Source organism: Saccopteryx leptura, chromosome 3 (genome assembly GCF_036850995.1).
Source record: "Saccopteryx leptura isolate mSacLep1 chromosome 3, mSacLep1_pri_phased_curated, whole genome shotgun sequence".
Lineage (NCBI taxonomy): Eukaryota > Metazoa > Chordata > Mammalia > Chiroptera > Emballonuridae > Saccopteryx > Saccopteryx leptura.
The window spans coordinates 127101578-127119723 of record NC_089505.1 but is presented as its reverse complement, the minus strand read 5'-3'; the positions used below and the strand labels follow the sequence as shown (position 1 = coordinate 127119723).

General features: G+C 51.9%; 1 protein-coding gene across 1 annotated transcript in view; it reads left to right on the top strand.

The window, feature by feature from the left end:
- Positions 1-18146, top strand: part of SLC1A7 (solute carrier family 1 member 7) — a 51966-nt gene that overhangs the window by 16595 nt on the left and 17225 nt on the right. The window contains exon 3 of the mRNA XM_066376300.1: positions 9689-9904. Within this exon, the coding sequence (XP_066232397.1) occupies positions 9689-9904 (216 nt within the window). The remainder of the gene's footprint in view (positions 1-9688; positions 9905-18146) is intronic.

Sequence of the window (18146 nt, the reverse complement as noted above, 5' to 3'; positions counted from 1 at the left end):
AGTGTGCAGGGGCAGCTTCTCCGGGTTGCCCAGGACCAACAGTGATTGAGAGGGAGTTTGGAGGGTGGGCAGCCTGTGCTTGTGGACTCTTCCCCTCAAGCCCCGGGCAACTATTCTTAGCAGAACTCTGCTGACCTCGCTGACGGGAGCTCTGGGATCTGTCTTTGGCCCTGTTGCCCAGTCAGCTGACTGCCTTACTCATCAAGCGGGGAAACATGGCCCAGCTGTGGGCTGCGGGTGGGGTCAGACCATTAGCCTGGTGACTACCCAACACTCCCAGACTCTATCTATTCACCCATCACAGGCTCCCATGCTCTTTCCTCCTCCCAGTTAGAGTTCCTACTCATCCTTCAAGGACCAACTCATCAGTCACCTTCTCTGGGAAGCCTAGCCTGATGCCCAGGCTGGGCTATACTTGCCCTTGGTCTCTCTCAGTCCTAGCCACAACCCAGGGTTTTGTGTTGTCCAGCCACAGGTCTCTTAAGCTGCTGGACAGAGCTCTTTTTTGTGTTTGACAGAGACAGAGAGAAACAGAGACAGAGAGAGGGACAGATAGAGACAGACAGACAGGATGGGAAAGAGATGAGAAGCGTCAAGTTTTCTTTGTGGCTCCTTAGTTGTTCATTGATTGCTTTCTCATATGTGCCTTGACTGGGGGGCTCCAGCAGAGCAAGTGGCCCCTTGCTCAAGCCAGCGACCTTGGGCTTCAAGCCAGTGACCTTTAAATTCAAGCCAGAGACCATGGGATCATGTCTATGATCCCACGCTCAAGCCAGTGACCCCATGCTCAAGCTGGTGAGCCCGCGCTCAACTTGGCAACCTCAGGGTTTCAAACCTGGGTCCTCTGTGTCCCAGATCGATGCTCTATCCACTGTGCCACCACCTGGTCAGGCTAGGCAGAGATCTTTGAGGACAACAAACCCCCCTCATTCAGTTCTGGAACCTCACAGCACTCCGAGTAAATGTCCAACATGGGGTGGACTAGGAACATCTCTGAGTCTGGGAAGGTGGGTGAGGTTTTAAAAAAGCTCCTGTATTCTTCTCTGTGGGGAATGCAAGACCCTCACTGGAGAGGGCTTCACATGACATGGGAGAGCCTGGCTGGGGTTGGCCCAGCCAGAGCCTTGGGGCTGTAGACACCAGGAGCCCGGCTGGGGAGGAGGAGCAGGAGACCGGGGCACCCATAGGCTCTGCTGGTGTCTTTCCTTCCCCATGGAGCTGGGCTCCTAACCGTGGCTTGTTGGCACTTGTCATAACCAGCCATGACAAGCATCCCAAGGAAACTGTTCCTCACAGTAGAGGCGACGGCCTACAACTGCAGAGCAAAGGAATGGACACTCTGGCTCCCTCACACCTGACATTCTTTGACTCAGGAGAAAGAAAGGGGTAGGGATTCAGCTCATGTGGAGTTGGGAACTGGACTTGGCCCTATCGCCCTTGGGAACGCAGCCTTCCCTGTGGAAAGTGGTTGAGAATGATCGATGGTCAGACTGTGCTGAGCTCTCCAAGGGCTGCAGCTGTGCTTCCTCCCGCTTTTGCTTCTGACTCAGTTCAAGCTTATTATTTGTAAGCCCTAGTCAAGCACCGTCTTGGTGCCCAGGGGCCAGGGAAGGAGTGTCCCACCAGGCCCATGTCCATCTGTGGCCTGTGTGCCACCCTCTACTCCTGTCTCTCCCTCCCCACCTCCTACACTCTGAGCGGGCACTCCCACCCCGCTCCTCCCCCCACACACCATGGAATCTAAAGTGAAACCAAAGAGGTTGGGTCTGTGCGACTCCAGAGGGCAGGGCTGGGCCCAGCATGGGGAGTCCTCTTCCCAGGAGGCAGATTTTGTTCTGGCACCAGGAAGGACTTTCTAATAAGCATAACTAGCCCATGATAAAGGTAGAGCATTCTCTATCCTCTGAGGTGTGCAAACAGAGGCAGTAGAGGAATTTCTGCTCTGCTCTCGACATGGGGGACTTGGGACCAGATAACCCAGACTTCAGCCAAGTGGGAGTCCGGGCATCCTGCCTCAGGTCTTAGAAGGAGCTGGCTTGAGGGTGGGAGTATAGCAGACCATCTGGGAAGCATAATTCTGCACTAACGTGGCACTTGCTGTCAGCTGCTGGGCCTGTCATCTGCCGGGGGGGGGGGGGGGTGCAGTAAGCAGAATGCTTGTAAGAGCTGAGGGGACTCCCACAGACCCCAGATGCCTCCTTCTGGTTGCCTGGCCAGTGGACTCCCTGCAGCTGCATCCCAGAGGCCAGCTTGGGAGAGCCTCCCTGACTAGGTCAGCTGAGGCCAGAGCCCAAGGACTTGGCCATGGGGCTCAGAGCTCCATCCTCCAGGATATTGTGAATATGGATGTTGTCAGGCTAGTAGACCAGGGTTCAAATCTACTTACACACTGTGTGACTTTAGCAAGTTGCCTGAACACTTCAGTGACTGGGAATTCACTACTTCTCAAGGTGATTCCCTTCAAGGTGGGACAGCTCTGTTTGTTAAAAAGTTATTCCTGGTGCTGAGCTGAGATCTGCTTCCCTGTGGCTTTCCCCAGCAATCCCAGCATCCCCCAGGTCTGCCCTTCCCTGGGTTCCACAGCCCTGCCCCCTCAGCTGCCTCCTCCAGGCCTGCGTCACTGTCACCTGCCACCTACCCAGCCACCCTCTGTGGGACACACACCTCCCTCCTCTGGTCCTTGCCCAGTGGACCTCAATGTCAGGGAAGGTCCGGGTCCCCTTCAACAAGTTGCCCAGGCTTCTGGCCCCACAGGGGGAAGGACCACCAGTGCTTCTGCAGCCCCATTCCCCAGGTGACTTGCCAAGGTAGAAGCAAACAGACCCCAGAGGCCCCTTCCCATGTGCTGCTGCTGAGGCTCAGCCTCCCCCCCTTCCACCCGAGAGCCTGTGCTCGCCCAGCTATTGAAGCCAACATGCGTATGGCCCAACGTGTCCGTGCTCAGTTTCATCATGTCAGAATTGGCCCGTGGTCCCAGCCTGCTGGGGTCTGCTTAGTCCCAACTCCCTCATCCAACACATTAGCTGTTCCTCCCAGCTTCCTGTCCTCTACAAATCCGATCCACATGCTGTCAGTGGCCTTGGCCAAGCCATTGATAAAAACAAGCAGGACAGGGAGGGCTAAAAGCAGAGCCTGGAAGCACACCTTTGGGGACCCTGTTGGGTTCCCTTCACTCAGACGAGGACATCGTCTTCAATTGTCATTCCTAAAAGTTTCAATCTGTTCCCAAGAGTTCTAGTGCCAAATGCCTCAATGTCACATAGACACACGGTGCCAGGGGCATTCCTCTAAACCTGGCAAGGAAACCAAAGCTGGTCCAGGTGACTTGTTTTCAGGGAACCCACAATGGGTGCTTATGGACATCTGAGCTCACAGGTTGTCATTTTAACAATCCAGACTTCCACCCTGGCTTAACATCACACCCATCAACTAACCTGCACCCAGGTTAGGCCAGGCCCTGGGCTCTGAGGACCCAGAGCTGAGCCAGTTTGGCCTTTGCCTGGAGGGGCTCACCTGCTGGAGCAGGTGGTCACAGAACAGTGAGTGCTAATAATTAAAGTGTATTGAGTACACGTACTGATTATGTACCCAGCACTATTCTAAACCTAGATTAACCTTCACACGAAACCATCATTGTCCCCATTTTATCTTCCTGTGGAAACTGAGGCACATGGAGGCTCAGGACCTTGTCCAAGGGCTCCCAGTTATGAGGGATGCAGGCAGGAGCACACAGGGGATGCCTAGCGTAGCCTGGTGGGCTCCAGAGGGAGGTGGTGCTGAGCGGAGACTTGATAAATGAGTAACAGCAGTAGGAGAGGAGCAGAAAGGAAAGCAGGGAGGGCAGGGGCAAGGGGACTGGGTTCCTTCAGGCTTCCCTCAGCACTCGTTCCTGCCAGCCTCTGGTGTGCCAGAGCCGGGCCCTGGGGACTCAGGGGTAAGCTTACAGGCAGAGTGCCCTGGAATGAACAGGGTGCCCTGGGGAGGAAGGTGAGAGGGCTGTCAGGGAAGGCTTCCTGAAGGAGGTGATATCTAAACTGATTTTGGAAAGGACAAGTAGAAAATTGAGAAGATGTGTGGGGAGAGGGAGATAAGAGTCAGGCTGAAGGAACAGCCAGTACAACAGTGATTCAAGGAGTAGTGGAGAAACTGAGGTATCCTCAGCAGCACCAGTGAGGACAAGGTGAGTGACCCCAGAGCCGTGAAGGAGTATGAACAATTCCTGAGGACTCCAAACAGGGAGTACCCCAGCAGTCTGTGTGGCCTTTCTGCCCTCCAAAGTGAAGTATGCGAGCAGTAGTGGGTATCACAGGGTGTTAGATGGTGTGAGAATGAGGTGCCTTTTCTCCCTCCACAAGGAGCCTGGCAGCTGCTGCTTCCCTTCCCCCACCCCTGCAAGTAGAGCAATTACCAGACTGAAACAGGCTGGGCTCCAACTCTCCAGTCACCACAATCTCTTGAACTCCCATCCCTGGACGCTGGGTGGTGGAGAGATGGCTTGGGAGGGAGCCCAGACCTCTGGGCTTCCTGAGGCTCTTCCCCAGGGCCCTTGGGATTTGTGGGTTCCCAGGAGCACCTAGCCACGCTGGGAGTTGGGGCGGCAAGGTTGTCTATTCTTTTCTCACCGTAAATCACAGAGCCAGGGGGACACTTGAGGTCATCCTCATGGAACTGCCCACTCAATCTGGAAGCATCCCAACAGGTGGCCATTCAGGCTCCACTTGGATACCTCTGAAGCTGGGGAGGTCACCGCCACAAATCTGAGGGCTGTGGTTATTGGGTAGGTCATGAACTCTGAGAGTTGTACTAAAGAGGGCATTATGTGAACTGAGTCACATTAAAATCATGGTCAGCCAAACCAGGAGACCTTTTTCTTCACAGGAATTACACTAAGTCTGTACCACAGAGAGGCACTGTGGGAGAGGGTGAGGCCCATGGGGCTCCTAAACCAGAAATCCCGTTTCAGTCTTGACTGAACTCAACAACTCACCAGCTGGGTGGCTTGGCCGGTTATTTCTACCTGCTGAGCTATATTTTCCTTATCTGTAACTGAAATGGCACCCTCCAATAAGATTGTCAATCATTGTAAATGACTGTCGAACACTTGCAATGAGGCTAGTTCAACTGAGGAGCTGAACCTTTAAAAAAATTAATTTAAATTTAAGTTTAAAAGCCTGAAGCAGTTTTATAAACATTTTAATAGACATTTTTATATTGATTTCACATTGAAATAATACTTTGGATATACTGGGTTAAAGTATTATTAAAATTAATTTCACCGGCCCTGGCCGGTTGGCTCAGCGGTAGAGCGTCGGCCTGGCGTGTGGGGGACCTGGGTTCGATTCCCGGCCAGGGCACACAGGAGAAGCGCCCATTTGCTTCTCCACCCCCCCCCTCCTTCCTCTCTGTCTCTCTCTTCCCCTCCCACAGCCAAGGCTCCATTGGAGCAAGGATGGCCCGGGCACTGGGGATGGCTCCTTGGCCTCTGCCCCAGGCGCTAGAGTGGCTCTGGTCACAACAGAGCGACGCCCCAGAGGGGCAGAGCATTGCCCCCTGGTGGGCGTGCCGGGTGGATCCCAGTCGGGCGCATGCGGGAGTCTGTCTGTCTCTCCCCGTTTCCAGCTTCAGAATAATACAAAAAAAAAAAAAAATTAATTTCACCAAAAAGGAATTTCACCCATTTCTTTTTAATTTGACTACTAGAACATTTAAAGTTGCAAATGTGACTCACGTTGTAACTGGATAGGGTAGTGCTGACGTTGTAACTGGATAGGGCAGTGCTGACTCGGGGTATTGAGGATCATATTAGGTGGGTGTTCAAGTGTTCAGAGTCAGTTAAGCCCCTGACAAATTATGGTTGCCGAGTACTCAAGGAGTGTGTTTTCCATTATACAAGCAAGACATGCTCATTCTAGTAATAGAGAATGTGGGAAAACATTAAAAACAAAAAATACCCATAATTCCACCACCTCAAAATAGCTATTATTAAACTTTCTTTCTAGAGCTTTTTTCTGTGCATGTCCATGTGACCTAATACTCCTTGCAAACTATCCTAACCAGCTTTAGGTTCTCAGAAAGATCCCTTTAACAGCTTGGCCCAAAAGTCTGGGACCTCAAGGAACAGCCATCAGCTAAGGGCAGGATTTTGAATTTTCTTCCTTATCGCTGGGTTCTGGAGTGTGCACCAGTCTGGGGAGGGCAGGGGCTGCTCTGTTGGCTGTGGCCAGAAATTCCCTCTCTATCTGCTCCCATCTCTGTTGATAACCTCTCTCCAGCCAGTGGGGAAACCCTTTCTATTCCATGGGGACAGAGAGAAGGTCCAGGTGGAACTGCTTGGGTCCCAGGTGGTGGAATTCTTCCCATTTTATTCATCAGCCCCCTCCTTTCCAGAGCCCCTGAGTCAGGGGTCCCCTCTCACTATATCTGGAGCCCACACTCCCTCCCACTCCCCCTCCAGGTCTGTCCCAGAGTTGCACCATCCCCATGTTAGACCTCTTCTTCCTCAGGATGACCCTTGACCCCTTTCTGAAATCTGACTTTCACCTGCATCCGTCTCCTGAGCAGCCCTTCGGGCACATCTGTATGGGTGTCTGGAGCGCAAGCCTGGAGAGGGATCTGTCCCAGGAGCCACAGGGCTCCCTGCAGAACTGGGAGCTATCCTGTACCCTGCTCTCGCCACTTCAAGTACGAAGGTCTTTCTGATGACACCACTTCTAATGGCTGCTTAGATCTCCACTGCAGGAATACCTGTAACTTTTCATCTCATCTACATTGATGATTTCTTAAGTTGGTCCCAGGTTTTTGCTCTTAGAAATACCTGCACACTTTGGTTTACTCTGATACTCTCAAATCCAGAGAATCCTCAGTTCTCCTTTCTCAGACATCCAGCAAATTCTGTTAGACGAGTTGTGCCAGATCCCACCCTCCCCCGTGTCTCCCTTTGCCAGGCACACCAGGCCGCCACACGTCTGAGTTTAGTCTATCTTCTCTGCCTCACGTACCACCAGGCCTCAAATACGACCTGAGCTCTGACCACATTAATCATTACAGTGTTCCCGTATTTGCCATCCTCTCAGCCTCCCTGTTGGCTCCTGCTGTCCCATCGCCTGGCACATCTGCCACATCTACAAATTCTCATCCTCCAAGAACTAACCCAAATGACCCCTCCTCCAGGAAGCCCTTCCTGACCCTCCAAGCTAAAAGTGATCCCTCCCTCCTCTGCATAAAGATAGCACATCCTGGTCCTCTCCCTTATGGCACCGATGCATCTGTTAACCTTGTCCACTGGTTACTTGAGTCCACTTGTGTTCCCAGTGCCTATGTCTGTCTCCTTCCCTATCCACTTGTCCAGGGATCCCCAAACTTTTTACACAGGGGGCCAGTTCCCTGTCCCTCAGACCGTTGGAGGGCCGGACTATAAAAAAACTATGAACAAATCCCTATGCACACGCACATATTTTAAAGTAAAAAAACAAAATGATAACAAATACAATATTTGAAATAAAGAACAACTAAATTTAAAGCAACAAACTGACCAGTATTTCAATAGGAACTATGCTCCTTTCACTGACCACCAGTGAAAGAGGTGCCCCTTCCAGAAGTGCAGCAGGGGCCGGATAAATGGCCTCAGGGGGCCCGTGGGCCATAGTGTAGGGACCCCTGCACTTGTCAGACCAGGAGCTACTTGAGGTCAGGGATTGATTCTGATTCCTTTCTGTGGGCACAGGGCATAGCAAACAGTGGGCATGAATGAAGGAGGATAGACCTGGAGTTGGGGCCTGAGTTCTGGTCCAGCTGGCCACTAATGTTCTGTGTGACATGGGCCATGGCTTCCCTGTGGCCTGAAGTAGTTAGACGTTGCTGTGAGGGATTCTGTTGTGGTCAGGGGACAGTTTGGTCCTGGGCTGGTATGCTGGCCCTGGTCTGGGGATAATCTCTTATGGATAATGATTGCAGGGTGGCCCCCCATTTCCCTTGGCCACACAATCTCATTATAAGCCCTTCAGGATTTATGTCTGAGACCCACCCTAAGCCCATCACTAGCATATGGCATCTTGGCAAACAGAGATGAACAGAGATTGTAAACATTGACTCATTCATTCATTCAGTTATTCACTCACTCCTTGATTCAGCAAACTGCTGCCAAGCTGTACACTAGCAGGGTCCTGTGCCCAGTTTTGCAGACCCAGCATTGAATCAGACCTAGGCCCAGGAAACAATCAGCAATTTAGCAAGGTGGGCCTGGGACAGAGGACAACACAGGGGCTGTGGGAGCCCAGAGAAGGGGCCTTCAACCTGCCTGGTAATCAGGAAAGGCTTCCCAGAATACGAGACTCTGAAACTGTGTCTTCACAAAGAGTGAGCCTTTGCTAAAGTGAGCAGGGAAGAGCAAGCAGGTTGCTCACAACAGCAGTTACAGCTGGGGGGGGGGGGGGTAGCTATGCTCATCCTGATGTTGGATGCTGCCTGCATGTAGCCTAATGATAAGAGGAGCATGGAACAGGAAGGATTATCCATTCTTGTTTATATGATTAAAACCAGACAAATACTTCCTTTATATGAAAGAATGAAAGGGCTTTGGGGAAAAATCCTTTTGGCAGCAAAGCAAAGTGCGAGCATCTCCTTAACTAATCTCTCACTTCCTGCCCCACCCACAGCCATGAGGAGAGTAGCTCCCGGCTGACCTGCACTAGGGCCAGAGACCAGGTCAGGGAGGGCAGGGGTGAGAAGGACCCAAGAAGAGAGAGACCAATAATCCCCTCAACACAGTCATGAGGGCTCTCTATGCCTGGGCATTAACCCAAGATGGCCACAGGGTGGCACCTTTCAGGGAAAATTTAACCATGGTCCCATTTTATAGATGGGGATCCTGAGGCCCAAGGATGAGGGAGTGACTTGCTTGCCTTAGGCCATATAGCCAATGGACAGAGCTAGGACTAGGGCCTAAGTACCAACTCCCAGACCAGGGCTCTAACTCAGTGGTCCCCAACCTTTTTTGGGCCACGGACCGGTTTAATGTCAGAAAATATTTTCACGGACCGGCCTTTAGGGTGGGACGAATAAATGTATCATGTGACCGAGACAAGTGTCAAGAGTGAGGCTTAGACAGATGTAACAGGGGGAATCTGGTCATTTTTTAAAAATAAAACATTGTTCAGACTTAAATATAAATAAAACGGAAACAATGTAAGTTATTTATTCTTTCTCTGCGGACCGGTACCAAATGGCCCATGGACCGGTACCGGTCCGTGGCCTGGGGTTTGGGGACCACTGCTCTAACTCATTCATTCACTCACTCATTCATTAGTTTACTCAGCAAGCCTGCAGTAAGTAAATACCTACTGCATCAAGAGATCATGCTGGGCACTGGGGACCCACAGAGAAGTCAGATGTATCCCTCTTCTCACATGTCCTCAATCTGATAAGAGAGACAGACAGGTAAACAGACAGTGACAACTAGGTCATGACAGAGGACGCTAGAGGCTATGGGAAACCCAATGGGCTCCTCACTTTGGGGGAAATGCAGGTAGTCCAAAAAGATTTTACCAAAGAGGTGCCACTGAACTTGGTCTTACCGAGTAGGTAGGAGTTAGGCACTGTGGGGGTGCTGGGAAGAGCCAGAAGGGGGGCAAGAGTGGGTACGCCCAGGGCCTGCCCCACCCACAGACCCTGACCCACATCACCCTCTCAGCTTGATATCTGGCCTCGCCTCCCTGGATGCCAAGACCTCCAGCCGCCTGGGCATCCTCACTGTGGCATACTATCTGTGGACCACCTTCATGGCAGTCATCGTGGGCATCGTGATGGTCTCCATCATCCACCCAGGTGGGGCGGCGCAGAAAGAGACAACGGAGCAGAGTGGGAAGCCCATCATGAGCTCGGCCGACGCCCTACTGGACCTCATCCGGTAACCCTTGCCACCAACAGCTCGCTTGGGAATGCCAGGCCCGGGCTGGGGCAGCTGGCTCCACAGGCCCAGCCCCATGCCTATTAGAGGGCAGGATCGGGTGTGGGGAGAGGATGCTCAGCGTCTGCTCTTGATTACTCACGGTAACAGAAAGGCAGCCACAGAGGCCACTCTGTGCTCCTTCAGCCTCTGGGCTCACACTGCGCTGTCTGTCCCAATCTGGCTGAGAGCACCTCCAGGGCAGGACGGGGGCCTCCTCCCGGAGCCCAGCCCCAGGACACGGCCTGGCACAGAGCAGTCACCAGTGTGCGCTTGCTGACTGACTGAGCTTGCTTGTGCACACCTAGCCTCCCAGGTGGAAGGCCAGCAGTCATGTTCCCCTCCTCGCTCCACGGCCCTTTTCCTTTTTGGTTTGCTTTTTACAGATGAGAGCGAGACTCAGAGATGAGGTGACTGTTCCAGGGTCATCCAGCAGGTAGATCGTGGAGCCAGGACTCAACCCAGGCTTCTGATGCCAGGAGCAATGCTCTCCTCCCTGCGCTACCCCTGCTTGAGCCACATGGGCTCTGCTAATCATTTATTTCACACACTCCCCTCCCAGGAAAGTGCCGCAGATCCTGCAATATATCCACGTCTGACTCCCCTTTCCCGGACTCCCTACAGACCCTCTCTCCCCTCTCTGGCTCCCTCACCAATGCTGGCCCTACCTTTGGAGGAGAAAAAAAGCCCACGAATAGACACAGAGGATGTGGGGGTTGGGTGGAGAGCAGGGTCAGAGGAGGCAAAGCTGCTGCTGTGAAGGATGGGAGGAGTGGGGAGAGGGGCACAGCAACCGCTGTGTACAGGTCCTGAGTGGAGAAGCAATGTTGTGGGGAGAACTCACAGCCCATTCAACATGACTGGCATGAGGTGTGTGGGGGGGGAGTAAACAATCGCTGGGGAAGTCGGTGGGGCTGGACCATAAAGAGCATGTGAACCAGGCCAAAAATTGTGTTTTGTCCTGAAATGGGTTTCAAACAAAGGAGTGGCATGATCCAATTCAGAAGGCTCACTCTGCCTGACAGAGGGGAGGGGCAGGCTAGGAAGGGAAGACAGAGGCAAGGACAGGCCAGGGTGGTGGCGTGGGCACAGGGAAGAGGGCAGACTGCAAGCCTGCTCAGGAAGGAAAGTCAGTAGGAGCCAGGGGAAATGGAGGGGAGAGGAGAGGAGAGGGCGGTGCTGATGGCATGAAGGCTTCTGGTGAGAGCACCTGGGTGGATGGCAGCGTGGTCATCATGCCAGAGCAGGACATCTGGAGGAGGTGTCAGCTGATGGTTGGCTAGTGCATCCAAATCTCATGGGAGAGTCTGTCCTGGAGAAGGTGGTTGGAAAATCAGCAGAGTAAGGGTGTCGGGTAGACCCTGGTGCTGCAGCTGTCTCCCGGCACAGTGCGAGTGAAGAAGGCAGGACCGGGACAGAGCCCAAGGAAGCAACACATTGGAAGTAGTTTATTGGGCTCAAGAGGAAGCCCCATCAAATTGCTCTGTGGACTCCTTCCAATCCCTTTTATTTTCTAGCCAATCTCAGATATAAGAAATCTAGTCAAGCCTGACCAGGCGGTGGCTCAGTGGTAGAGCATCAGACTGGGATGCCAAGGACCCAGGTTTGAGACCCCGAGGTCGCCAGCTTGAGCGCGGGCTCATCTGCTTTGAGCAAGGCTTGAGCCCAAGGTTGCTGGCTCGAGCAAGGGGTCACTTGGTCTGCTGTAGCCCCACAGTCAAGGCACTATGAAAAATCAATCAATGAACAACTAAGGAACCACAATGAAGAATTGATCTTTCTCATCTCTCTCCCTTCCTGTCTGTCTGTCCCTATCTGTCCTTCTCTCTGACTCTCTCTGTCTCTGCCACAAAAAAAAAAAAATCCAGTCCAGAGAAAATTAAAAGTTCAGACTCATCCAATTTAAGATGAATCCTATCTAAGCCCTTTCCAACTGATTCAAACTTGGAAACTTGGAGTGGAAAGATCATAGTAGGTTCTTCTCCTTCTTGCTCCACCTACCCCCTGTTGCTTGCACTGGGAATGGGCCAGTGGAGAGAGGAGAGAAAGTGGGCTAGAAGGTCCTCCTCTACTGATGGTAGAGTGAGCTAGGATAGGCACTCTCAAGTTGTTTTTCTTCAGGGGTGCTTTTGTGGGTTCTTTGGAGCCTTTCTTGCAGAGGTGTCTCTCTTATTCCCTTGACTTGGGCGATCCCTGCTCCATCTGGCTGATTCTAACGCCTTCCTCAGGCCTGACCTCTGGTCCACTCCTCTGTTGAGGTCACCTGGGTGATCATCTTAGGCAGGATCTCTTCTGCAAGGTCCACATCTGGCCCATGGGAAACATACATATCTTTGTTGGAAGTTCAGGCCTTTCCCAGGGCCTTGGGACATGAGTCAGGCACCAGCCGGACGCTCCTCAAATCCTAAGGGACACTCCTCTCCTCCCCTATGGGGATAGATGCCCAGCACACAATTCTTTCTTCCTTCCTCCATCCCTCCCACCCCCTTTACTCCCTCGTCACCCTCTCTATCAACTATTGATTCCTGGGTAACAAACCAAACCAAGACTTAGTGGCTTAAAACAACAGCTTTGAGTCTGTAAGGCAGCTGGAAGGGTGTGTGTCCACAGGCAGCTGGTCACTCAACTGGAGAGCCGCTGATCTAGGATGACCTTGGCGGAGATAACTCAACTGTGCTCCCGTGGTCTCGCATCCTCCAGCAGCCAGCCTGGATTTATTTCATGGTGGTGACAGGTTTCCAAGAGAGAGCTAGCCTGGGCATATTCTTACGATGAAGGTAGAGGAATGGGAGAGGAAATAGAAACATGCAAGTGTTTTTCCAAGTCTCTGCTTCTGTCAAGTTGATTAACATCTTATTGACCAAAGCCAGTCATGTGGGCATGCCCAGACTCAGGGTGGGAGGGGACCACAACGTTACGAGGCACAGGGCGTCATTAACGGGGGCCATCAATGCAATCTACCGGACTCCCTCCACTTCTCTGTTCTTTGGGTTCTCTTTTATCCCATGAGGTGTGTGATGAACTAAGGATCACAAAGGTACTTGCAATTTTGTTCCTGTTGTGCGGCTCTCAGCGCAGGGTCCGGAGTCAGGCGGAGCCCCAGTTTGTATTCACATGGACTTGCCTGGTGATTTCACCCGGGACCCTGGCAATGGATACCTTCTGTACACCGATGCTGACAAATTTTGTTTCCAGCCTGGACACCTGTCCCCTGTACTTCAGATTTTTACATATGAGTGTCTAAAGGCATCTCAAAATTAACACATCAACAAAGCTAAACTCTTGATTTTCCCCATACATCTGCCCTTTGTTCAGTCCTGCCCATCTTAGCCTGATGTCTCTGAGTCTCTCATGTCTTGTATCCAATTTGTCTGCAAATTCTGTCAGCTCTACCTTCAATATAATACCCCAAGCTTTGCCCCTTCTGTCCCTCTCTACCACTTCACCATCACCCAGACCTCCAGCACTTCTCACTCCAGTGTCCACCAACGTTACCCAGCTTTCTCTCTGCTTCCTGAGTCTGTTGGCACAGCAGCCAGAGGGACCCTTTAAAAAACCTGTTCCCAACTCATCACATGTCAACAAAATCCAGTGTTCTCTCTGACCTACAGGCCCTTCGTGATCCTCCCACCACACACAGGTCGGCCTCTGACCTCTGCTCCAACTCTCCCTCCCCTTGCCCCGGCCACGCTGCAATCGTGCCATCCCTCCAGGTGGCGTCAGGGCTCCATGGGCATGCCTTGTCCTCACCGCGGCCTCTGCCCGGGTGGCCTTTCCTGCAGAAAGCACATGGCTCCTTCTCTCACTCCATGTACACTTCTGCTCTGTGTCACCTCTTCAGAGGGGCCACCAGCCCCTGGCACTTTCTCCTCATAGCTTTTACTATTCCCTGACATTGTCATGTCTAGGTACTTCTTTCTTTCTCTGGCTCCAGGAGGGCTAGGCTGCAGTATCCTGGAGCCTAGAACAGCAGCTAACCCAGAGGAGTGAAGTGTTTGTGGAAGGCACACTGGTCTGTGGGGTCATCAATAGAGTTGGGGTTTGAATCCAGACCAGCCCGGGGCTGGGGGAGCGGTGCTGAGCTCGTGGGGCTGAAGCCGGGCAAGCCGTGGTCCCTGGCCACACTGGAGGGCTGCAGGGCTGATGGCAGGAGTGTGCTGAGGGCCAGGAGAACCACAAGAGCAGACAGATGTCCTGGGAGCCAAAGGAAGAGAATTTTTGAGAAGTTTCATTTCTAAGAGCTGTTATTTCTAAGATTTGGTGACTATGATTCATCATTTCTTGGATTCTATGATTCGAAACAGCCTTCCCTCATGGTGGAAGGAGTTGTTGTTGCTCAGGGAGCCCCACCCTCCCACCACTGCCTCCCCTGCTCAGAGGCTGAGGGCTCTGGATGGGGTGGGTACACGTGTCAGAGTCAAATGTTCCAGGAGCCGTTCCTGCCCTTGGTGCCTTTTCACATGCTGAAAGTTGATCCTCTGGTTTGAGGCATTTTCCCCAGTTGCTCTCAGCCCCTGGCAAGTTGTTTTTGCAAAGCTGGGTGATTGTCATTGTTTCTTAGGCAGAGAATGGGCTACAGGGGGAGATGCATGCTTCCTGGGGCGAGGAACCAGATCCTTGGAGATGTGAGATCTTGTCTCAGCTCTGCCAATAATTCTCTGTGTGGTTCTGGGCAGTCCAGTCCAACTCTCTGGGTCTCAGTTTCCCCAGTAGTTTTCAAGGTGCCTTCTAGCTCTCTGGTTCTGAAACAGAGGAATCCAGTGAGTAAGGGGCTGCAGAGTATGAGCAGAAGTTTCTGGAAGCACATTCTGGGAGATGAGGTTAGCACAGTGCAGAATTCAGCCTTGAAGAACCTGACTCCAGGCCAAGGGGTTGGCTGTTAGGCTTTAGAAACAAGAAGCCGGTTGGGTTTGGGAAGGATGGATCGGAGCAGGGCCGAGGGGACAGGATGTGACTGGAGGCAGGGGTTGCCCTGGGAGAGGGTGCAGTCAAGCCGTTCCACTCAGCCCACATTTTTTTTTTTTTTACAGAGACAGAGAGAGAGTCAGAGAGAGGGATAGACAGGGACAGACAGACAGGAACAGAGAGATGAGAAGCATCAATCATTAGTTTTTCGTTGCATGTTATGACACCTTAGTTGTTCATTGATTGCTTTCTCATATGTGCCTTGATTGGGGGCCTTCAGCAGACCAAGTAACCCCTTGCTTGAACCAGTGACTTTGGGTCCAAGCTGGTGAGCTTTCGCTCAAACCAGATGAGCCCGCGCTCAAGCTGGCGACCTCGAGGTCTCGAACCTGGGTCTTTGGCATCCCAGTCCTATGCTCTATCCACTGCGCCACCGCCTGGTCAGGCTCAGCCCACTTTTATTAAGTACCTGCCCTGGGGGAAGACACTGTGCTGAAAGTTACCAGGTAGGGTAGGCAAATACAAGTCCATGCATCAGGCTGTCCACCATCTTGGGACAGACAGATGAGAACAGTGACTGGACAACCATTCTCTGAGACCCTTTCTAGCTCTGACATTCTGAGAGGCTGTGCCTACAATGGACACCAACAGTGACGGCGCTGAGGCCCCCTCACTCTTGGTCTGGTCCAGAGCAGATGCCCACCATGTGTTGAAAACTGAACAAGAACACAATGACCAGGGCAGGGAACTGGGAACTGGGGCAGATGTGACAAGTGAAAAGTCAAGAAGATAAGGGGGCCAACTAAACAGAGAAATAAGGTCCACAGCACACATTGGCGGTGGGAAGATGCGTCTGTCTCTCAAAGATTATTCCGGAAAAACACAACAGCCTGTGCTCCTGGGTGACTCGCATAACGTGAATTTATTTCCCAGGGCTCCAGAAAACTGACGTCTGTTGACAGAGCAGCCTCACAGAAAAAAAACAAGCGAAACACTAATCAAAGCTTCTTTTTCTTCTTCCTCCTCTTCTTCTTCCTCCTCCTCCTCCTCTTCTTCCTCTTCCTCTTCCTCCTCCTCCTCCTCCCCTCCCCCTCCCCCTCCCCTCCCTTCTTTTTCTTCTTCTTCTTCTTCTTCTTCTTCTTCTTCTTCTTCTTCTTCTTCTTCTTCTTCTTCTTCTTCTTCTTCCTCCTCCTCTTCCTCCTCCTCCTCCTCCTCCTCCTCCTCTTCTTCTTCTTCTTCTTCTTCTTCTTCTTCTTCTTCTTCTTCTTCTTATCTTATCAAAACACCAGAGACACTGAGTAATGGTTTGGCTCTGTTTAGAGCTCTCAGGGATTGGAGGAAGCCCCTGGGAGCTGTGCTTAGAAAGGAGCGATTTCCACCTTCGGGGCCTAGGTTGGGGACATGGGGTTGGGTGAATTTGGAGCTCACACAGTGGGAGCTTATAAACAGTAAGTGAGGAGAGGAAGCCTTGCCCCGAGACCAGCAGGCAGTGCCAGGACAGAGTAGGTTTGTACTTAGTGGCTTCAGCTATTAACGTCTCTAAGGCCCATGAGGTCTGCATTCTGTAACTGCCTTCAGGAGCACGGGCCTCATAGGGCAGCAGGAAGGCTTCCCACGGGCATTCAAAAAAAAAAAGTACATTGTAAGGCCAGTGGCCATAGCCGTGGCCATTCAGATGCAGGTTCTCATTGGATTCAGGCAGACAGTAAAAGAATTGTGGAGCCAGAAAATGGTGAGCCATTTAGTTTACTGAAGTGTCGTAATGGTGAACAAACAAACAAACAGGAAAAACTGCTTCCTTTTCTCTCATGGCTCCCAAGCCACAACTCATTCTCTGAACTCCGGGCTCACAGGCCCCCACCAGCCTCAGCAGGGCTCTACCAAGCCCCTCAGCACTCTCTCGCTCTCTCTCTCTCTCTCTCTCTCTCTCTCTCTGGACTCACCAGCAAAACAGGCTGGGGGAAATAACCCCTTCTCTAGCAAACAATAGCAAACAATGGCTCCACCCAAGCAGGAAGGGAATCCGCAATTTGTAATATGCGATGCTGAGGGCAAGCACCTGCTGCCTTTCACAGACCACACACAGAGGCTGCCCTGAGCCAATGCAAAATACAAGCGAGCAAACCTAAACACACTTGTTTACCCAATATACATTTTCCCATTTAATAATAAAAAGTAAATTCTTTATTAAAATTTGCAGAATAAGTCCATCCATAATTAGTATTAGCATGTGCATTAGTTAAGAATTGCTTTTGGGCCCTGGCCGATTGGCTCAGCAGTAGAGCGTTGGCCCAGCATGTGGAAGTTATGGATTCAATTTCTGTTCAGGGCACATAGGAGAAGCGCCCATCTGCTTCTCCACCCTTCCTAATCCCCTTCCTCTCTATCTCTCTCTTACCCTCCTACAACCAAGGCTCCATTGGAGCAAAGTTAGCCCCGGGCACTGAGGATGGCTCCATGACCTCTGCCTCAGGCGCTAGAATGGCTCTGGCCCCAACAGAGCAACACCCCAGATGAGCAGAACATCACCCCCTGGTGGGCATGCCGGGTGGATCTCGGTAGGGCACATGCAGTAGTTTGTCTGCCTCCCTGCTTCTAACTTCAGAAAAAATACAAAAAAAAAGAAGAAGAATTGTTTTTGGCCTGACCAGGCAGTGGCGCAGTGGATAGAGCATCATACTGGGACGTTGTGGACCCAGGTTTGAAACTCTGAGGTCGCCAGCTTGAGTGTGGGCTCATCTGGCTTGAGTGCGAGGTCTCCAGCTTGAGAGTGAGATCATAGACATGATCCCATGGTTGCTGGTTTGAGCCCAAAGGTCACTGGCTTGAAGCCCAAGGTCACTGGCTTGAGCAAGGGATCACTCGCTCTGCTGTAGCCCCCCAGTCAAGGCACATACGAGAAAGCAGTCAATGAACAACTAAAGGAACCACAATGAAGAATTGATGCTTCCCTTCTCTCTCCATTACTGCCTGTCGATCCCTGTCTGTCCCTCTCTCTGTCTGTCTCTGTCACAAAAAAAAAAAAAAAAAAGAATTGCTTTTGGCTGCTAGTTAAGAAAAACTTGAACCAGCAGAGGCTTAAGTAAGGTAAAGCCTTGTGTTTCTTCCCAAATAAGCAGTCCAGAGGTGGGCTGCTCGTGGTCATCAGGTGCTCCCTCCACCTGTGTGCTTTACTGTGCTTAGCACTGGGCTGTGTGTCCCATGGTCCAACAAGACTCCTGAAGCTCTGGTTTATGTCTGTGTTCCAGGCAGAGAGAGGAAAGTTGGAGGAAATGACCAGAGTCTTGGCTGAGTGACA